Source organism: Lissotriton helveticus, chromosome 1_1 (assembly GCF_964261635.1).
Source record: "Lissotriton helveticus chromosome 1_1, aLisHel1.1, whole genome shotgun sequence".
NCBI lineage: Eukaryota > Metazoa > Chordata > Amphibia > Caudata > Salamandridae > Lissotriton > Lissotriton helveticus.
This window is the reverse complement of record NC_136057.1, coordinates 1,937,238,841-1,937,262,291: the sequence shown is the minus strand read 5'-3', so window position 1 is coordinate 1,937,262,291 and position 23,451 is coordinate 1,937,238,841. Positions and strand designations below refer to the sequence as shown.

At 48.0% G+C, this 23,451-nt stretch overlaps 1 protein-coding gene across 1 annotated transcript in view; it reads left to right on the top strand.

Annotated features, from left to right (window-relative positions):
* The window catches only part of QSOX1 (quiescin sulfhydryl oxidase 1), a 350,420-nt gene that overhangs the window by 276,554 nt on the left and 50,415 nt on the right, over positions 1-23,451 (top strand). The window contains exons 9-10 of the mRNA XM_078643550.1: positions 11,303-11,425; positions 17,175-17,328. Of these exons, the coding sequence (XP_078499676.1) occupies positions 11,303-11,425; positions 17,175-17,328 (277 nt within the window). The remainder of the gene's footprint in view (positions 1-11,302; positions 11,426-17,174; positions 17,329-23,451) is intronic.

Sequence of the window (23,451 nt, the reverse complement as noted above, 5' to 3'; positions counted from 1 at the left end):
CCAGTGTAGTATTTATTACAATGGCGAGACCTCCTAGGTTCATACAATTTTGTTTGAACCAAGCTTCCCCCTTGTCACTTTTAACTGAATCAACAGAGGTTGGATGTTTGAGTATGGGGCCCAGTCAATCATTTTCCTCCAAAGAGCTTAGTAACTCGGTATCTATTATTGGTAGGGATTGCAGAATTAGTGGGACATGGCAAGTGTGCCGGTTTCCTGTATGTAACCCTTCTGTGATTGAGTTTAATTGGAAAAAAATACCCCAAAGGAAGTACATTAATAGCATTATTACATGTTATATAAGATGCTGCCCGTTCGAGGATGCACCGTATCATCCTCGGTGGCCTGAAACTCAAAACCACACAGTCCCCAGCCAATCCTTTTTCCGAATTACCAACCCAAGCAACCCTTCTAACCATCATAAATTCGTCATACAGATGATTTCCAAGCCCAGTTCTTGAGTTCAGGAAGTGAAGAGCCTTATTCTTGAGTGAGGACCAGTTGTTCCTCCTCGCCTAATTTCAGTCTCTAGTAGGCATCTTGGCACTGAACAACAGGTTTTTTTGTTGCCCAACTCCATGGTACTCATTTTATCGACCTCAGATGGATGAAAGGATTTGAACCTGTGACCATGAGGTCGAACACAGCCCCTGCAGCGGATGAATTAGCCCACTGAGCCACCAGACCCGGCTTAAGGTAACTCATGTAGAAAGAAAAACCAGAATAATCTTCGAATTAGCCAGGACTACTGGTAAGTGCTCTGGGTCTCCTATCAATCCATCTTTTTTTATTGCTGTGCGACTATAGGCAGGGTGTAACCTTGTGGAATTTTGTTTTGGTGCTGCGCCAAAAGTCACGGTCCAGAACGAACTACCACGCCTTCCTGTCATGTTTTTGCACTTAGTAAACCCTTAAAATGAGGGCCAATTACAATAACTTTAGGGATCAGAACAGTATCCCGGGTCTTATCGTGGGAGTTTAAAACTGCTCTGCAGCATCAGAGATCTGTAATCATTTAGATCCCGTTATTATAAAAACAGAACTTTAAATCTATGATGCAAAGACAGTTTCTGAACTGCGTGAACCACTCGCTCACGGATCTGAGAATCTTAAGAGTCTTATGTGTTCTTGCCTTTTTTTTGTACACTCCTTGTCTTCGGTGGTGCAGTGGAGCGTTTGTGGTAGGAGAAAGTGATCACCCTCTAGAGTATGAATACTCACAAACATTTTCCCAGGTGCCACAAAATATGGTCTATGGTGTGCCAGAGGGCCGTATTGATGCCAGCATTGGAGGTTTGCTGTGGAGATATGTGTTGGGGGGAGAGGTGAGGTGGGCGTTTCGAATTGAAGCATACACATAGTTTAGCTTGTGAGTCATGGAGCTATTTGGGGGTTTCATTCCATCCTGCCCTGTTAATCCTTCACTAGTTGCTATCACTACCATGGGACAGTCGAGTGTTAAAAGAAGTAACTTCATTATTAATTGGAATGAAATAGAATTGCACAATATGAAACCAAAAAACCTAGCATCCCTCCCGGCTTTCACAACTTGACCAAATTCAGTCATCCTTGGCAATTGTTTTATTGTACTTTTTTTCATTATCACACATAAGAGAACGCTTGCCCGTCTATTTAACATATTTCTGAATGTTAGTGCTCCCTCAAGTAACATGCAGCCCATTGCGGTCATACAGCAAGGGACCACATGTGCAAGCGACACCGGGGAAGTACTGTGTAGTATCACTGTCTAGACTAGTTTCTTATTCTGTGTTGGTTACAGTACCGAGGGATGGCCGCGAGATGGCGCGCCTGTGCAATACTCCACGCAGGAATAGCAGATCTGCTCACGCGAGTCCCTGCTGAACATAATCTGGCTGTTGCAAAGTTTATATGCACCTCGGGTCTCTTCTTTAGGAACAGTGGGACAAGAATATGTACCGCTCTTGGGCCTTTCTACCCCCAGGCACGGGAAATGTGAACTTCAGTAGATACAACACAGCTGTGCTCATGTAACAAGCATGTATACTCATCCTTTTAAATGTATTTCGGGGGAACTTCGCGTTTTATTTTTAGTAGTTGTTACGATTGTACATGTGCGGCCTGTTTCTATTAATTATGCTTTCATTACGAATTTTAAACGTGTCTATAAATTCATCTCGACACGCGGCTCCAGGGTGCTAAATTGAGGAGCGCTGCCACATACATGTACCCTTCTTAGAGGGCCTTCTACCCAGATCAGCTATAGGTCCTTTGTCACTTCATCTCTTTCTGCCCATCCGCGGTTCATCCTGCTCCCCCCCACCACAAATCCCCGTAGATCCGTCACTTTACTCCTGTGTCATATTTTCTCTCGTCCGCGGTGTCTTTATTCATCATTTATTCTCGTCCCTCTCTCAACCTCACAGCCACCCTTCTCAGCCTGACTCTTTCTATATCTTTCTCCGTTTCTGATCCCGTCTCTTTCTCTGTTCAATGTCAGTTGCTCCGCTACCTCGCCTTCTTTCTAGCCTCGTTGCACCTTTCATTCCATCGTCCTATTACCCTCTCCCCCTTCCTCTCCTCTGTTTTTATAAAGACTTCTAGCTCTTTATTAACCTCTCTCCGCCCTTCCTTCCTTCTCTATCACTCCCCTTCCCGCTCTTTATTTTCCCTCTCTCCCCTCCCCCCTCCGCCGCGCCTCTCCTCTCCCCGGAGTGCCTGTGGTTTTAAAGTGCTGATACTAATCGGATTAGTGCCGAGTTGTTGTCAGAGCAGCCCTTGATGGTCCTCGGAGAGCACTTGAAGTCACGCGCGAGCCCTGGATGCACGCGGCGTCCCCCGAGGCCCGGGCTCTCTGGCGGAGTCTGGAATACAAATCAGGGCTGGACGTGCTGTAATGCGTGCGCGCGCTGTCCAGGCTCTCGCGCCACACTGAGGTGTGCACGCCTCTAAAAGCAGCCTGCTCCAGGGCGCAGAGCTTTACCGTACCACAGGAAGAGGTGGGCAACACAAAAAATTATAGAGTCCTAGCCGGGTTTACTTGGTCTTTAGCCAAAGCACGAGCCACACCATCACATAATATATATATAGCATGTGGTCGCGTAGCAAATCCATATCCATATCCATACTAACATTATAAAGAGAGAGACCAAACCTTTGAGGTGGGTAATCTCAGTAACCACAGCACCAATCAAAACACCCAATACAGCGTTGGAAAGGGCAGTTGCAGCAGAAGGACATAGGCTATGCAGACGCCCACCATATTAATTTTTTTATTTTTTTGCAGAGTTTTATATAGCGCGAACTTGACCCGAACTGAACCAGGTATCAGAGCGCTTTACATAGCACCAGTTACGTTACATGAGGACACATATTCATTTTTGTAAGGCACGGGGAGATTAAGTGATTTGCCCAGAATCACAGGATGTTTGGCGTTGTTACCAAGATTCCGAGGTCGAGCGCCTTAGCCGTTAGGTCAACTCCTCTATACATTTAAAAGGTAAAAGAACTGTGCCAGCAAAGTAGTCCCTTGTGGGCGTGTCTGCGTTGTGCTGTGGGCGTGGGCTGGGGAGGTGACTAACACTGGGGGCGTGTGGTACGGCCATCACATCGTGGGCTGTGGGCGTGTGCTGGGGGCGTGACAAACGATGGGGGCGTAAAAAACGCTGGGGGCGTGTGTCCGCCCTTGATGCCATGTGAGTCGTACATACAAGCGCCAATTACGTTGCTGCGCAGCATCAAGGGGCATGCTGGGGGCCGTGACACGCTGGGGGCGTGAGAAACGCTGGGGGCGTGTCCGGCCTTCATGCCATGTGAATGCAATTGCGCCGCATCAAGGGGCACGCTGGGGGCGTGTGCTACGTTCCGCCCTTCATGCCATGGGGGTCGTACATTAATCAGAAGATCGTCTGCTGTGGACGTGTGCTGGGGGCGTGAAAAACGCGTTCACCTGGAGGCCTGGTAAGTAACATTACTGCAGCCTCTCCTACGCGCTGTTACTTAACTCTCTCATTCAACAAAATTACACGCGCCTGCTACCATCAACCAGGGCTCTAGCCGGGCTCAGGCGGCAGATCAGTACACTAATTACACACGCCTGATACCATCAACCAGGGCTGCAGCTGGGCCTCAAGCGGGGAACACGCGCCTGCTAACATCAAACAGGCCTGCATCTGGGTCTCAAGCGGGGGAACACGCAAATGAGCTGTCTGCGGGGACAATTACTGCAGCCTCTCCTACTCGCTGTCACTCAACTCTCATTAAACAGATTTACCCGCGGCTGATAACGCTCTCATTCAACGACATTACACACGTCTGCTAACATCAACCAGGGCTGTAGCCGGGCTCAGGCGGCGGATCACTACACCAATTGGACGTGCCTGCTAACATCAACCAGGGCTGCAGCTGGGCCTTCTCCGTCCCTATTCTAATGAAACAAAACATGTTGTCTACCGCGAGATTCTAAAATAAATTGCCCTTGCCAAATATACACATTACACACATTCTATTTCATACCCGGACAACGTCGGGACGGGCTGCTAGTACTTTATAAAATATGATAAAAATGATTTACAATTAAAACATACTTTTTCTACATGTAAGTGTTTCATTGTAATACATTAGATTAGATCAGTGCATTGAGTGGCATTTGTTTATTTAAATTAAAGCGTGCAAATATAAACAGAAATATTCAAGAATACCATTATGTGTTGATGACGTTCCAGAGGCAACAAAGAAAAGCATCCGATTGTCCAGCGCTTTTTATATACATTCCACGATTGTTATATATGAACCAATATTAATGCAAATGAAACCATAAAATAGTGACATTCAGCTATAGCGCACACCCTGTACTGAATTACTTAATGGTGCGCTCAAAATAGATTGCTCAAGGAAAATTTGGCATTGTCAAGATATGATCACAACATTTGGTCAAGTGAGGAATCTGGATATATTTATTTATTAAATTCACCAGTTATAGTTATTTCCAGTAACTATAACTCATCCCCTAAGGTAATTATAACTTGCACCCTCGTCGTGCACAATTTTGTCATCAATAATGTCTTTTCAAATGTTGCAGTGATGTAGCCCTGGAGGTAAAGGACATAATAACTGTGTCGCCATGGGAATTAGCTCAAATGTCGAAGAGGGAATTGCTTTTTTTAGTTGAATCATGGCGGGTGAGGGAAGCAACAGGCAGGCACAGGGAAGCAATACAGGGGCAGGACAGAGGCAACACGGCAGGCACAGGTGGAGTAAGGAACACAGAGGTTGCAGGGAAGGGAGCAACCTAACAGGCAGAGAGAGAAAAAGTGGAGCGAAGAGGGAGGTAAAAATAAACAAGCGAGAGATCATTGGGAGTGGGCAGGGGAGAAGCACAAAGGGCAAGGGAGAACGCTACACTGAGATCAGTGGGGGGGGGGGAGGGGGAGAGAGCAGCCCACTTGAGAGATGCCTCAACAACAGATGCACTCTTATGGAGTGATTAATCAAAAAAAGGTAGTGTCTGTGAAATGAGCTGTGTAAAAACATAAATAATTTTTCCATGTTCCTGGGGAGAGACAAGAAGGAACGTCCACATAAGCTAAGAAACAAGCAAATGAGATTGACAATGGAGCCAACCAATGTTAAGAAATGGGCGGACTCTGAGCCCACTGTAATCTAACAATATGACTTGCTACAGACAGCGAATGCGCTGTGTAACAGGTGATAACTAGAAATAGTGTACCAAGACAGCGTAGTGGAAGAGAACTTTGCAAGAGGTCTGCGGCATACTGAAGGAGAATAATGAAAAAGGGCTGCAACTAGAGGAAAATGGTGTATGAACACTGCACACCTAAAGAGCCATGCTGTAAGCTGTATACCATGGAAAAGCATGGTAAACTGGAAGAGAATGGTGCAGGTAATGAAGACTGTAACCTGATAGTGTTTGAGGCTGCACTAATAAGATACAGTCCGGAGGGGGTGATCGGGAAGGTACCTCATAAGAGCCCAGTATCATGAGCTTCATCCCCCCCCCCCCGAGTCTGTGACTGCCGCCTAACGGGGAATGAGGCTCAGGAGGCCAGCGAGATAAAGACGAAGGGTCTCCTTGAGTGAGCCATAAGACATGATAAAATACACGAGGCTCACCTAGGAGGTCCCCAGACGTCCAGGTGTGGAGTGGAGAAGGTAGGGCTCATAAGACCAAATCTATGAAGTCCACAGCTTCAACTGTCATGGCGGTCTGACTTTTGCTCTAGGCCCAGATATTCGACTTTGGCAGCCACTGATCCGATAAATGTGGGTGAACCCACCTAAACACCCACCAAGGGCGAGATTTGAAAACTGAGACAGAGAGAGCGGTGGGAAAGTGAAAGTAGAAAAACTTTTTTTTAATCTGTCTGACTACATTTCTCAATTCCCAGGAATGAATTATTTGTTTCATATTAGCACTGGAGTAGCCCTGCATTTGCCTGATCGCCACCCTTTTCCGGGACTGTGGTATTCTGCTTCCAGAGCCTCTTATCCTTTTAATCCATGTCTCCTTCATGCTTTATAGACTATCTTGAGTCTGGTCATCTAACATGGACTGTCTATAAAAAGTTCCCCCCAGGGCTTTATCCGTTGTCACCCTCAATTGACGTCGCTCTTAATGCTGTCCCTCTGTGGGGCCTCTCTGCGGTCTCAGTCACTCTTCTTTGGACATGGCCCTACTGTGTTCCCTTTGATGATCTGACTTGTGCACAAATCGTGTTATTTCAGATAGATCTCACAATATCTCTATAAGCTTTTAGAATGTGCATGATCTTTCTTGTAGAATTATGTGTTAATTCTAGTCCTATAAGACCCTCTGTCTTGAGGTATTTCTGAAGTTCCTAGTTCCCAAGAGATACTTTTCTGTGGTGCTCATGGTTCTTCAGTTGGTAGCTTGAATGAAGAAAAGATGCATTAGTTACACCGAGAAATGCCCCCAAATTATTTCATCTTTGGCAGGCATCAGGCTTTTGGGTATCTATTAATAATGGCCTTATTTGGCCAGCAAAGTGATAATAAAAGAAGAATGTTTTTGAGCGATATTCTTGAAATATTTTGGAGAGTGGATGGAGGATATCATTATTGGGGGTGAGAGTGAGGCATCTGAATGTTTTTTTTCCGGTTCTTTTGTCAGTCATTGGCAGTTTAACTCAATTGTTTATTTTCTGAAGGGACAGGGTTCTTTTATTTCAGTGTTGGTAGCGTCATGATGTCACTCGAAGTTGTTGTTGCGCTTTACAATGCCAAATTCAGTTAATTATGGAACCACGTGGTGAATCCATGAAGGTGTGAGATGGCTTCACAGTGGTTCTGTGAAACTGAATGGCCCTATATACTAGATTTGAATGATTATCGTTGGATAGAGAATTGGTGGTATAGTGTATACTGAAAAGTATATGTTAGCCTGCCCAGCCCTTTTTATTGATGTTGTAGAATGCTAGGAATGACACTGTGCTGAGAGTGTCAGATTAGTGGGAGGGAATCTTGAAGAGCCAGACAGATGGCTGTTCTTGATGGGACGTTAACCTAGAACGAGTCAACCAATAGTCTGTCATCAACTTATATATGATCGCAGGAGGATGCACTGATGGGATCTGGGGGCCTAAGGTTTGACTGGTTGATGAGAATGGGGTCTTGGGCTTTGCGGCTTAGATGCACGTTTTATGGAGATGGACTAATGACCACAGGTGGATATATGGATGGGGCCTGGGGCTCTGTGGCCTGAGTGATTGAGAGTTTTCCTGGTATCTGAGAGCCTGTGGTGGAGATTTATTTCCTGGGGACCGGGTCTGGTTCCCAGAAGAGGATATATAAAGTCAGGTGGCCTGCAGTATGGGATCTGAGGACCTGTTTTAGAGATGTCCTTCGTATCAATAGAGCTGGTGGCTGGAAAAGGATGGGGTTTGCTGACCAGTAGCATGAGTGGCTGAAAGTTTTCCGGACATTTGGGGACCTCTGGTGGAGATTAACTTCATAGGGACATGGTCTGTTCACATTTTCCTATTCTGGCCGGAATTGTACGTTCAATCAATGTTTTGTATTTAAACTTCATTTCTCTTCGTGTAGTAACATTGAGGGAGGGAGGGAAAAGTGGTATTTCTAAATTGGTCAAAATATACATATCACTTTCTTTCTCTTTAATTCTTTAAGGAAGGGAGTAGTGTTGTTTAGTGCATACTGAAATGTATACAATACTCAGCCAGTTGTAGTGATTTAATTTAGAATGCTATGACTGTCACTGTGCTGTGGGTGTCGGATCAGGTTGACTAAGGCGAGCAAAGCAGGCAGAACCCTGCTTCAGGTGGAATATTCGCCTTTGGACTTAATCTAAATGTAATAAACCGTTCGATTTAATTAATCTGTAGTCTTGGGTCTTTTTTTAAAAGAGCAGAACCTCCTGTAACATGATATATTCTGTGTTTTTGTTTTAGATTCGTTGTGTTTGATGCTGCTGCAAATTTTGATGTTTGCTGGTTTATGGGGGTACATTGGCCTTTATTGGTTCAACTGTCCTCTTAGATTTCGTTCCAGGGGTGATTTTGCTTTTTTCTACTCTGCAAATTACTGAGGGGTGTGGCCTTGTTTGGCTTTCCCGTGGTGTTTTTTTTGTTTTCATGTGGTAGAGTGCTGGAGTGCTCAGTATTCCCTCGACTCTCCCTAGAGTTGTTGCTTCTTCTTGCTGTACAGAGCGCTGTCCCCTAGGTTCTTTTTCCTGGAATGCCATCATTTTTTGTAAAATGTGGAGTGCAGTGCACCCTCAGTTCTCAATATCGTATGTTCTTTCGTATTTCTCAGTACTATGTTCTTCTGGGTGCTGCATCCCCCTGGCTTTTTGACTGTGCCTTGTGTTTTTTACAGCAGGGTGGTGTTGTGTGCCAATCCTCCTATGTGTTAGAACTGGCTATTTCTGGTAGGCTAAGGCTGACGCCAAAGCCAGGCAGAAACCACCATTCTAGTCAGGGCAAGGGAGTCACACGCCAAGATAACCCCTGCACACCCCCTTGGTAGCTTGGCACGAGCAGTAAGGCTAAACTCGGAGGCAATGTGTAAAGCATTTGCGCAAGCACACAACAGCAACAACATCCTAGGCACACCACAAAAGGAACTCCACACAAGGTTATATAAAAATAACTTCTGTATTGTCAAAACACATCAGATAGAAATCACACATGTACATTGTGCCAACTGGCACAGGCAATATTCACAAGGGATTATTTACAAGACAGGATCACATGGGCCACTGTCCGAATCAACACTTAGCAGAAATAGCACTTTGTAGATCATAGAATATAGGATATAAAATCACTGTAGCACAAATTAGCAAATATAGCACACAACCAGTAACTACTGGTAACCGGTAAGTACCACCTACGCAACCCTAACCACCTTAGGAGAATGTCACGCAGGGGACCAGGACCACACTAGGACCACCTGTACTGGAAAGAACAACCACCTAAGAATAAAATACATTTAGGGGTGTAAGCAAGAACACATTACACCTGATGCATAAAAACATTCAGAGGTGCAACACAGAAAAACACATGATGCCTAAAACATTCAGAGGTGTAAGGAAAGAAAACACATAATGCATAAAAATACATTCAGCGGCGTGAGAACAAGGCACATGATGCATCAAAAACACATTCAGAGGTGCAAGGACAAGGAAGACACATGATGCGTAAAAACATTCAGAGGTGCCAGAACACAACTCAATAGCGCAAAAACACATGATGCCTAAAAACATTCAGAGGTGCAATAAAACCACACAATTGCGCAAAAACTCACATAAGCCACCACCTGTGGCAGTCCCTAGGCCAACTGGCCTCTCTAGGGCTAGGACGCCCTGTGTCCCAATGTCAGGGGCCTAAACGTGGCAGCTGCCCACTAATTGCTGGGCAGCTGGGACATCAATAAAACTATGGCATGGGCTCTCATTAACCCTCGAACAGAACTGCGCCAAAAGGTAGGAGCCACACAGGCTCTTGTACAGATATGCCCCATGAGCCTCTCTGGCTCTTAAAACAATGCACCTCGAGCCTCGCTGGGCTCGTAAATCAAATATGGGCGGGAGCCTTTCGGGGCTCAAACACAATGCCCGGAACGTTGGAGTCCCTCACGGGGGACTCGGAAACAACTGTGAGCCTCTCAGGCTCTAAACAAACTGATCAATGTCCAATCAGCTCTTCAGCTTATCGGCAAAAACAATGCCAGCGTATTTATGTGCTCAAAGATCAGCCCTTCGTATGTCAAGCCCAGGCCCTACGAGGGCGCCTCACCGATTACTCTTCAGGCACCACCGTGATTAGCGGAGAAGACTCGCACCAAGCCCCGGCCGTTCCCGACAGCTCTCCGCCCGCTCTCCGCCCGCTCTCAGCACTTCAGGGAGCGGCGGGGAGCTAGCTCAGCAATCCTCCTTTAGTTCTTCAGCGGTCCTTCTTCCAGCAGAGGTTCCTCTTGATTGTAGAATCTCTTTTTCTGTTGTCAGGGGTCCTTCTCTTATACCCCTAAAAGCCTTTGAAGTTCTTTGAAGTCTTTGTGCAAGTGGGCCCTGGGCCCGGTCTAAACCAGTTCTGGGTGTTGCTGGAGCACTGGGGCTTTCCTGGCTTCCTTCTTCCTTTCAGTGTGAGGGGCAGAGGTGACAGTCGCCCAGTGGGAGGTGGAGCCAGCATTGTGGTTAGGCAGGCACAGCCCTATTCACTCCTAGGTGCTATCTCCTCCCACTTCCCTAGATGCAGATGCAGTCTTTCAACCACGGGCTGACTCAGACAACCTCCTGGGGGCTCTACAGCCCCTGTCACCCTCAAACCAGACAGTCAATCCACAAGCAAGCCCAGGCTCACTCCTGGAGCCAGGCTCCAGCCAATCACACGCCAGGCACAGATTACACAAATATGCCAACTTCTAAAAATGGCACTTCTACACTAGACACAATCATGCCGCATACATCATTACGCAGCATTCAATCTCACGAGTTCGCACATATCAAACTCGACCCTGCACTCCCCACACATCAGGAACTACCATGGGCATACATATTCCCCATTCATTCCTATGGGAGGGCAGGTCACTCACCACCCATACACAGAGAGCTCACGCACTTTACACTGTACCACAGTGAAAAAGTGCGCAAAGGCCTAAAATCACCAACATCAGGTTCCAGAAACGGGCTAGGAAAAAGCAAAAAAAGTTTCGGGGTGAACCTGCCAAAAGGGCCAGGTCCAACACTATGGATTAGTTGTACAACTTTAGTGCATAGCGCTGTGAGGTTTTATTGCCTATCGCTGCTGATGTTTTTTTTCTATTGTAGGTTTTCCCTGCAAGGCCTTTAGTGAAGAACCTTCTTCTGGCCATGGACTCCTGGCTCCAGAATGTGTCTGCGACTCAAATTTCCTACAGTGACTTTGAAAATGTCCTCAATAATAGAAAAAGTGTAAGTTCTTCTGCCCTTTCAGTGTCTAGTTTTTCCAGCATCTTTGCATACTTTACGAGCATTCCATACTTTCTCCTTTTTTATAAATCTTTTTCCCATAATCATTTTTTGTCTCCTTTACCTCTAATCCTTCAGTATTTTTCCTCATATTTCTTCAATTGACCTACCAGGCCCTTTTTCTTCCTAAATCCCTTTTACATCTCTTGATCTGCTTTTCTAAGTTGTGTTTTTGTACGTGTATCACTTTCCTTATTTTCATTTCTTCTTGTCATTTTCTTTCATCCGGGCATCAGTTTCCTTATATGTAATTCCTTAGCGCATTCTCTGTTTTTCCCCTCGCCTTCAATATCCCTTAATCCTGATTTTGATGGCCATGTGTTCCCCTTTTGCTTTGTTGTCACTTTATTTTTTTGCGTTTTCCGTGTCTTCTTTCCCTTTTATTGTCCTGTTTTGTTCTGTACTCTGTTTAGGCCTCGTCTCCCGGCAACGCATAGGCTAGAGGTGCGAGGGAGTAACATTTACTATTGAGGTCTGGAGGTCGCCCAGTGCTTACTATTCGTGGACATCACTGTCACTCTTCTTTGCTGACTCCTAATTGGCCAGCGCATACCACGCATCACTTCCTTTTCTGTCTGTGGAACATGGACTGCACTCCACTCAGTGCCACTCCACGCCATACAGTTCCACCCCACTCAGTGCCACTGCACGGCACAGTGTCTTTCTACTCCACACAATGTCCCTCCACACCACGCCAATGATGCCATTAACTCTCACATAGGCAAGACTTATTGGCTTTGCCAATGGTTGGTTTTCTAGTCACTCTGTGTTCCCTCTTGTTCCCTCTTTTTCTTCTCCGTATTTCCTCTTGTTCGTTCCCTTATTTTGCTGTCCATTGATTTTATGCCTTGCTATGTTTTTCTTGTAAAGGTTTTCCTCTTGTACTTTTTTCGTGCACTTTGCTGCTTTTCCTGCTGCTGTCTGTTTTCTTCTTGATACTTTTCTACTTGTTCTGTATTACTTTAGCTCTAGTATGCAATAAGAAGAGAAGGACCCCTTTGTAAAATATGTTTTATGCAATTCAGGTTAAAATTTTAACCTGAATTGTATAAAAAATTATTTTTTAAATAAAAATATTTGTATTGACTTCTACCTTTGATATTGATTTTTGGCGTATTACTTGGGCTTTCTTTTCCTATCTGTCTTTCCTATTTGTGGCTGTGTATGCACAAAAATGTGCTTGAGATAGGATATTACATTGGATGTATCTGAGGGTTTTATAACCAAGAAATAACTTTCCTTTAGCTCCAGCCCTTCTTTGTTTTCTACTGGTCCTCTTGTTTCTCTTGTCCCCTATATTTTTCATCTTCCTTGCATATTCTAGGTCTGCTTTGCCCAACCGTTTTCAAAGCTGTTTGCTGCTTTTCCACTTTTTTCACCAGTTTCAACTTGCTCTGCTGTGCTTTTTTTTAAAAGGCCTACTTTGTCTTCCCGCTGTCCTACTTGTCTTTTTCTTGTGATGTTTCATCTCTAGGAACTGGGTAGAGCCCTCTGCTAAGTGAAGGCACTTGCTAGAGTTTGTTGGAATTTAAATCTTCCCAAACTTGTCTCGTAAAAAATAATTTACCTTGTGATCCTTTGGGAAGAAACAGTGCACTAATTCTAACCCCATATCTAGTCCCAGAAAAACATGATACCTACCTTCGGTAATGCCTTATCTGGCAGAGACTCTATCTAGCCTCAGATTCCTTACCTTAGAAGTATCCTGAGGCGTCAAACTGGATCCAGATTTTTTTTTGTGAGCAGTGCCCCATTCGGCTCTGGTTGGCGTCATCTTCCCTGCCAGAAGTGACGTTCGCTGTGCCTACATAGGCGTCACCCAGGTGCGCTGCTGTCCGTTACTTTTCACGACTTTCCACAGCAGAAGTGTGGAGCCATGAAGTACACTGACCACTGGAGTAGATCACTAGGGTCCTGAAAGGGGAAAACCATGCCCCTAGAAATACGTTCGCAGAGCAGGGAGGATGGGTCCGTCGGTAAGGAATCTGCTGTTAGAGTCTCTATCAGATAAGGTAAGTAACTTGTTTATCTGATGGACTTCTAGCCGCAGAATCTTTACCTTAGAATAGATACCCAAATAAAATCTCCCCGTAGGTGTGCCTGCGGGCCAATTTCACACAAGAAACTGTTGCAGTTCTGAACTGGTAAAGTGCTTGAATAGCGTAAACACAAGGAGCGCTGAAACGTTTTAGGCACTCACCCCTAGTCACAGATCTGGGTTGAATCCATCATCTTTCTTTAGGTCACTTTACCACCTCAGTTCAGACCCAGCTATATGCAAATCAGTCTTGACCCTGTGCCTCCTGGGAACAGTCCAGCCCGAACTGCCAAGCCAGGTCTTCCCTGAACCGGAAACAAGCATCCAGGGACCGGTTTCGGGGTAATACTTAGCAGTTCAGGCTGGACTGTTCCCATGAGGCACAGGGTCAAGACTGATTTGCATATAGCTGGGTCTGAACTGCGGTGGCGAATGATGATGGGTTCAACTCTGATCTGTGACTGGGGGTGAGTGTCTGAAAAGTTTCAACGCTCTGCCCATCATCTCCTTGTGTTTGCAAAGTGCTTGAATATCCTGGACTTGCCGTTTGGGAGGATAGACCCGAAACTGCTCTGTGTCCAGAACAGCTCAGATGAAAGGGAGCATCTGAGAGGGAGTCTGATGTGACTTCGGCAAGTTGATAGGGAACCCCAGCGAATGCAGTAGATCTGCTGTAGTCTGGGGGTGGGAGATGACAGCCTGGGGTGAGCCTGCTTTCAACAGCTAGTCATTGAGATAGGGAAGACAGGGACCCTTGATCTCCACAGATGCTGCAACCACCGCCATCACCTTGGTGAACACTCAAGGGCTGCACGTGAGGCCAAAAGGGAGCTCAGTAAACTGAAAATGCTTGTGACCCACCGTAAACCACAAGAAACAACTGTGGGCAGGCAGAAAGGGCATGTGGAAGTATGTGTCCTGCAAATCTAATGCTACTATCCAGGGTCCAGGGAAGACCGGACTTGAGCAAGTGTGGGCATCTTCAACATCTCCTTTGTGAGTAAGAAATTGAGAGTGCGAAGATCGAGGATAGGACGAATGCCTCTGTGCTCTTGGGCACCAGAAAGAAGCAGGAATAACAACCATGACCCACCTCTGCCGAAGGCACTCTCTGTATGGCTCCTTTGGTCAAAAGGGCTGTCATTTCCTGGTGGAGAAGAGAAAGGTAGTGCATGGAAAGAGGTGTAGTCTCAAAAGTGAGTGAGTAACCCCTTTTTACAATTTGCAAAACGCATTTGTATGATATTATGGACTACCAGTGGGGCAGGTGATGGCAAATCCTTCCACCCACTGGGTGCCCATGATGGTAAATGGGCAGCCTAGGGGGGTTTGGAGGCTGCTGCTGGGGGGTTGGTGGACTGACCCAACTGCTGGCCACCCGACTAAAGGAGCCGGGAGGCATCCACGGCCATGCAGAGGCTGGGCAGGTAAGGATGCTGCGTATGTGGCCATAAAATGAGCGGAAGGCAGATTGAGGATAACGAGGGGCCATAGAAAGGTCCAAGGACCTGCTGCCCTTAAAGGTCTCCAGTGCCGAATCCGTCTTGTCTCCAAAGAGACGGGAGCCATCAAAGTGCATGTCAAAGAGTAATGCCTGGACATCCCCCGAAAAGCCAGTAGTCCTTAACCAGGCATGGAGTTGCAGGGCCACTGTCAATGAAACTGCTCTGCCTAGTGAGTCGGTGGTGTCTAGCCCACAGCATATGGTGAACTTAGCTGCATCCCTCTCATCGGCAACAGCTTAAAAGAGCTCGACCCGGCCTCATCTGGTCCCATTGGCAGCACCTATGCAACCGTATCCCATGGTTATAGTGGCCCAAAAGGCTTGCACTGATCGCAATGCCAGGCTGGTGGAAGAAAACATTTTCTTGCCTTAATTGTCCAGCCTCTTGTATTCCTGATCCAGTGACATGGTTGGGAATGCACCAGGATTTACATGAGAAGTGGAGGCTTGGACAACAACCAAGCTCTCTGGGCTAGGGTGTTCCATGAGAAATCTGGGGTATCCAGGAGTGGGGTAGTGGTGGCAAGCAAAAGTCCTGTTCACAGGAGCCCCTGTGCTGGGCTTGAACCAGGTCCCAAGCAGGACATCAGTAAGTGCTTCATTAAATGGGAGCAGCATATGTCTTGACTGCCACAAGGGGCAAGCTAAGGTCCAGGACCTAAGCCGCACTCTGCACCACCATTGTGAATGATGTTCCCTCCCATTCTTCCCAGAGTCCTAGCCCATAGGAGTAGGCCTCAGTATCAGACCTGGAAGGCATGGCTCCAGTATGTGCCGGAGCCAGTGATGTATGGTGCCCCTCCGGCTCCAAGCCGGGGAAGACAATGGGGATGGCGCTGCTGGTGGGCGCCGGGATTGTCGACCTCAGGACCGGTGCCGTGGAAGGTCGACATGGCACGATTGGTGTCATTCTGGACCCATATGTTGATTCTTGGGTCACGACTGGCACCAAGTCGCCAGCGTGGATCCAGTAGGGGCCCCTCATGAACCTGTGGAGCCCAAAGACAGGCCGCTCGAATATGAGGCGCATGGCTTCATAAAACTTTTGTATTCGAGCGGTGGTCGCCCCTGCTCCTGGAAATGCGGGGAGGTGCAGAGTTGGCTCAAGCACTGGCTCAACCAAGGAGCCAGGCCTAGAAGGACATTCCCTCATTACGTTGGCCGATGGATGAGGTGAAGTTGAAGAGCGCTTCAACTTCTTTTTATTCTTGTGGCTCTGAGACATACACGAATGGCTTGACGACTTGGAGTGGAATGACGGCCTCAGACTCCACAACTTCTTATTGGACCTTCCTCTCGACTGGGACCTCTAGCATGGTGACGTTGCTTGTCAAGCCACCAGGAGCTTGAGGGGTCACTCTCTTAAAGCCTTCGGATGCATGGCGCAGCAATCAGGCAGGCCTTTTGGGTCATGGTTCCATTCGAGGCACCACAGACAAGCAAGGTGTGAATATCTGTCAGTGACAGGTGCTGCAGGACTTCAAAAAAGACTGACTACAGGTCGAAAAAGCCTAATCAAAAAGAGACTTGGGGGTAGCTCTGTCCGGGTCTGCGCTGGTTGGCGTGGAAAGAAAGGAACTGATGTCAGCACCCCTGGGTGGAGCCTATACAGGCACAGCAAATGTCACTTCCGGACCAGACAAGGCCAAGGACGCCATGCGTGGCCGAACGACACCACCTATCATTATGCAGGGTTACTGCTCACAAAAAAATTCTGGATCCAGCCTGACACCTGGGGATAATTCTAAGGTAAGGAATCTGAGGCTAGAAGTCTCTATCAAATAACAGAAAATACCGGAAATTTCTGAGAAAGTAGACTACGACCCACAAAGCCTCTATTGTTCTTGTTTTAGATGAGTGTAACCAGTGAGGAGACTGAAGCGCTATGACAAGTAGGAATCAACTATGATGGAGTGCAACAGATACATTTACTCAGATCTGTGTTGGAGGTTGAGTGCATGAAAGAGTGGAGATTTGAGGACGTAGATTTTAGAAGGGTGCCTCTTGGGGGGATTGACTGGAGTTGTTTCTGAAGAAACTAACGACCTCTTATTTGATCTTCCTTCTTCCAACCTCAGTGCTTCTTATTTCATTGTCTGCTTCCACCCTCTTTGTTGATCTCCATGATTACTACTTTATTTTGTTTTCAGAATCGAGAGGCTGTACTCATGGCTAATACGACGTGGGTCTGGTGTCAAGGCAGTGAGCCAGAATTCAGGGGCTTCCCCTGCTCCCTCTGGACATTATTCCATGTACTTACGGCGCAGTCTGTGACTTCTGATGGCACGCCAGTTCGAGACGAAGGTAAGAATCCACCATCCTTGCGATGTCCAGATGGAGTTATACAAGTATGTTGTCAGCCCAGGCTTCCTCAATTGTCGCAATGTAGGCACAGGCTGACCCCCGAAAAGTAAGTGCAGTGTATCACAGTGCACTTTCTCTCTCTCTTTCTCGAATGAAGACACATCAGATAAATATTGTGTGCCGGCCTCAAAGAACAAGATTTCTCCTGCATATAATGGAATGTCCATGCAGTATCCCTGACCAGCCATAAAAAGATGGATGCGGTCAAATGTCTTTTCCAGAGACAGTAAAATATTACATTAAAACATCTGCTGACTTTTCGTTATAAAGAGTAGAGACAGGAATATGTTAAACAAGCATTAGAAATGCAATCGGGCTCGGATTTATTTGATTTTGAGCTAATGGTATTGTAAATGGCAATGTGTTTTCGTCATTTGTGATGGAGTGTGTGCATGTGGTGTGTAGTGGTATTATGTGAGTTGTATTGTAATTTTACCAATGGTGTCATGCTGTGCTTTACATGAATATGTTTAAAAGTAAAGTGTATCATACTGCTATTGGTACAAAAGTTAATTGTGGATTCGTTAACAATTGATGCGTGCACTGATGGCTGTAGGTGTGTGTGTTTGGTGGCAGAGTGCACTGGTGCCTGGAGGTGTGTGTGCCTAGTGGAAGGGTGCACTGACGGCTGGTGGATGTGTGCTTAGTAAAACAGTGCACAGATGGCTGATGGTGTGTGTCTTTGGTGAAATAGTGTACTGACGGTTGCTGGTGAGTGCGCCTTGTAAAAGAATGCACTGACGGCTGCCTGGTGTTGTACGCCTGATGGTGTTTGTGCTTGGTGAAAAAGTGCATTGATGGCTGGTGGTGTTTGGCCATGGTGAAAGGGTGCACTGATGGCTGGTGTTATGTTGTTGTGTGTGTGTTTGTGTGTGTGTTTCTGTTTGTAGTGGTGAGTGTGTGGGGGTGAGTCTGTGGGGGTGAGTCTGTGGTAGTGAGTGTGTTGTGGTGAGTGGTGATGAGTGTGTGGTGGTGAGAGAGTGGTGTGTGGTGTGTGTGTGTTATGTGTGTATCGTGTATGATTGTGTGGTGCGTATATGGTGTGACATGCTGTTTTCAGTATTCGACTTAACTATGTCTATAGATTGTTCTAACAACACACTGATATAAGGCATAAGACAACAAATGTTTACTTTTAAAAACATGTGAAGTTACAGAAAGTAGAAAAACAGACTCTCAAACACTCTTGGCCTCATAAAAGTGAAGAGGACATCTGCTTTCTGTTAATTACTTCTAATCTCGTCTTGTCAGAGTAGTGTCACATTCCTGCCCTCTTCCCTGGCCTCATGCTTCATGGAGACGGGGAAAACAGATTCGAAGCTTTGTTTCCCCACTAACACAAGGACCCATTAAAAAAAATAATTTACAATGCAATGGTTTCGCCTTTGGAAAGTTAGTTATTGGCATTGTAAATGACAACATTTTTATTTATGTGTTGGTTTTGAAAAAAGATAAATAAATGGCAGTCATTTACATTGCCATTACCTTAATATCTGCAGTCACTCTGCACTCTCTAGCACTCCCTAGAACTCCCTACTCACTCTGCACTCTCTAGCACTCCCTACTCACTCTGCACTCTCTAGCACTCCCTACTCTTTCTGCACTCTCTAGCACTCCCTACTCACTCTGCACTCTGCACTCCCTATGCACTCTGCACTCCCTATGCAATCTGCATTCCCTATGCACTCTGCACTCCCTATGCACTATGCACTCCCTATGCACTCTGCACTATGCACTCCCTATGCACTCTGCACTATGCACTCCATATGCACTCTGCACTCCCTATGCACTCTGCACTCCCTATGCACTCTGCACTCCCTATGCACTCTGCACTCCCTATGCACCCTGCACTCCCTATGCACCCTGCACTCCCTATGCACCCTGCACTCCCTATGCACCCTGCACTCCCTATGCACCCTGCAATCCCTATGCACCCTGCACTCCCTATGCACTCTGCACTCCCTATGCACTCTGCACTCCCTATGCACTCTGCACTCCCTATGCACTCTGCACTCCCTATGCACTCTGCACTCCCTATGCACTCTGCACTCCCTATGCACTCTGCACTCCCTATGCACTCTGCACTCCCTATGCACTCTGCACTCCCTATGCACTCTGCACTCCCTATGCACTCTGCACTCTCTGCACTCCCTATGCACTCTGCACTCCCTATGCACTCTGCACTCCCTATGCACTTTGCACTCCCCATGCACTCTAAACTCTGCACTCCCTATGCACGCTGCACTCCCTATGCACTCTGCACTCCCTATGCACTCTGCACTCCCTATGCACTCTGCACTCCCTATGCACCCTGCACTCCCTATGCACCCTGCACTCCCTATGCACCCTGCACTCCCTATGCACCCTGCACTCCCTATGCACCCTGCACTCCCTATGCACTCTGCACTCCCTATGCACTCTGCACTCCCTATGCACTCTGCACTCCCTATGCACTCTGCACTCCCTATGCACTCTGCATTCCCTATGCACTCTGCACTCCCTATGCACTTTGCACTCCCTATGCACTCTAAACTCTGCACTCCCTATGCACCCTGCACTCCCTATGCACTCTGCACTCCCTATGCACTCCCTATGCACTCTGCACTCCCTATGCACTCTGCACTCCCTATGCACTCTGCAATCTGCACTCTGCAATCTGCACTCCCTATACACTGTGCACTCCCTATGCACTCTGCACTCCCTATGCACTCTGCACTCCCTATGCACTCTGCACTCCCTATGCACTCTGCACTCCCTATGCACTCTGCGCTCCCTATGCACTCTGCGCTCCCTATGCACTCTGGGCTCCCTATGCACTCTGCACTCCCTATGCACTCTGCACTCCCTATGCACTCTGCACTCCCTATGCACTCTGCACTCCCTATGCACTCTGCACTCCCTATGCACTCTGCACTCCCTATGCACTCTGCACTCCCTATGCACTCTGCACTCCCTATGCACTCTGCACTCCCTATGCACTGCACTCTTCACTCCCTATGCACTCTGCACTCCCTATGCACTCTCCACTCCCTATGCACTCTCCACTCCCTATGCACTCTCCACTCCCTATGCACTCTCCACTCTGCACTCCCTATGCACTCTGCACTCCCTATGCACTCTGCACTCCCTATGCACTCTGCACTCCCTATGCACTCTGCACTCCCTATGCACTCTGCACTCCCTATGCACTCTGCACTCCCTATGCACTCTGCACTCCCTATGCACTCTGCACTCCCTATGCACTCTGCACTCCCTATGCACTCTGCACTCCCTATGCACTCTAAACTCTGCACTCCCTATGCACTCTGCACTCCCTATGCACTCTGCACTCCCTATGCACTCTGCACTCCCTATGCACTCTGCACTCCCTATGCACTCTGCACTCCCTATGCACTCTGCACTCCCTATGCACTCTGCAGTCCCTATGCACTCTGCAGTCCCTATGCACTCTGCAGTCCCTATGCACTATGCACTCCCTATGCACTGCACTCTGCACTCCCTATGCACTCTGCACTCCCTATGCACTCTGCACTCCCTATGCACTCTGCACTCCCTATGCACTCTGCACTCCCTATGCACTCTGCACTCCCTATGCACTGTGCACTCTGCACTCCCTATGCACTCTGCACTCCCTATGCACTCTGCACTCCCTATGCACTCTGCACTCCCTATGCACTCTGCACTCCCTATGCACTCTGCACTCCCTATGCACTCCCTATGCACTGTGCACTCTTCACTCCCTATGCACTGTGCACTCTTCACTCCCTATGCACTCTGCACTCCCTATGCACTCTGCACTCCCTATGCACTCTGCACTCCCTATGCACTCTGCACTCCCTATGCACTCTGCACTCCCTATGCACTCTGCACTCCCTATGCACTCTGCACTCCCTATGCACTCTGCACTCCCTATGCACTCTGCACTCCCTATGCACTCTGCACTCTTCACTCCCTATGCACTGTGCACTCTTCACTCCCTATGCACTGTGCACTCTTCACTCCCTATGCACTCTGCACTCCCTATGCACTCTGCACTCCCTATGCACTATGCACTCCCTATGCACTCTGCACTATGCACTCCCTATGCACTCTGCACTATGCACTCCCTATGCACTCTGCACTCTGCACTCCCTATGCACTCTGCACTCCCTATGCACTCTGCACTCCCTATGCACTCTTCACTCCCTATGCACTCTAAACTCTGCACTCCCTATGCACTCTGCACTCCCTATGCACTCTGCACTCCCTATGCACTCTGCACTCCCTATGCACTGTGCACTCTGCACTCCCTATGCACTCTCCACTCCCTATGCACTCTCCACTCCCTATGCACTCTCCACTCCCTATGCACTCTGCACTCCCTATGCACTCTGCACTCCCTATGCACTCTGCACTCCCTATGCACTCTGCACTCCCTATGCACTCTGCACTCCCTATGCACTCTGCACTCTGCACTCCCTATGCACTCTGCACTCCCTATGCACTCCCTATGCACTCTGCACTCCCTATGCACTCTGCACTCTGCGCTCCCTATGCACTCTGCACTCCCTATGCACTCTGCACTCTGCGCTCCCTATGCACTCTGCACTCCCTATGCACTCTGCACTCCCTATGCACTCAGCACTCTGCACTCCCTATGCACTCAGCACTCTGCACTCCCTATGCACTCTGCACTCCCTATGCACTCTGCACTCCCTATGCACTCTGCACTCCCTATGCACTCTGCACTCCCTATGCACTCTGCACTCCCTATGCACTCTAAACTCTGCACTCCCTATGCACTCTGCACTCTGCACTCCCTATGCATTCTGCACTCCCTATGCACTCTGCGCTCCCTATGCACTCTGCGCTCCCTATGCACTCTGCGCTCCCTATGCACTCTGCGCTCCCTATGCACTCTGCGCTCCCTATGCACTCTGCGCTCCCTATGCACTCTGCGCTCCCTATGCACTCTGCACTCCCTATGCACTCTGCACTCCCTATGCACTCTGCACTCCCTATGCACTCTAAACTCTGCACTCCCTATGCACTCTGCGCTCCCTATGCACTCTGCGCTCCCTATGCACTCTTGCACTCTGCGCTCCCTATGCACTCTGCGCTCCCTATGCACTCTGCGCTCCCTATGCACTCTGCGCTCCCTATGCACTCTGCGCTCCCTATGCACTCTGCGCTCCCTATGCACTCTGCGCTCCCTATGCACTCTGCGCTCCCTATGCACTCTGCACTCCCTATGCACTCCCTATGCACTCTGCGCTCCCTATGCACTCTGCACTCCCTATGCACTCTGCACTCCCTATGCACTCTGCACTCCCTATGCACTGTGCACTCTTCACTCCCTATGCACTGTGCACTCTTCACTCCCTATGCACTCTGCACTCTTCACTCCCTATGCACTCTGCACTCTTCACTCCCTATGCACTCTTCACTCCCTATGCACTCTTCACTCCCTATGCACTCTTCACTCCCTATGCACTCTTCACTCCCTATGCACTCTGCACTCCCTATGCACTGCACTCTTCACTCCCTATGCACTCTGCACTCCCTATGCACTCTCCACTCCCTATGCACTCTCCACTCCCTATGCACTCTCCACTCCCTATGCACTCTCCACTCTGCACTCCCTATGCACTCTGCACTCCCTATGCACTCTGCACTCCCTATGCACTCTGCACTCCCTATGCACTCTGCACTCCCTATGCACTCTGCACTCCCTATGCACTCTGCACTCCCTATGCACTCTGCACTCCCTATGCACTCTGCACTCCCTATGCACTCTGCACTCCCTATGCACTCTGCACTCCCTATGCACTCTGCACTCCCTATGCACTCTAAACTCTGCACTCCCTATGCACTCTGCACTCCCTATGCACTCTGCACTCCCTATGCACTCTGCACTCCCTATGCACTCTGCACTCCCTATGCACTCTGCACTCCCTATGCACTCTGCACTCCCTATGCACTCTGCAGTCCCTATGCACTCTGCAGTCCCTATGCACTATGCACTCCCTATGCACTGCACTCTGCACTCCCTTTGCACTCTGCACTCCCTATGCACTCTGCACT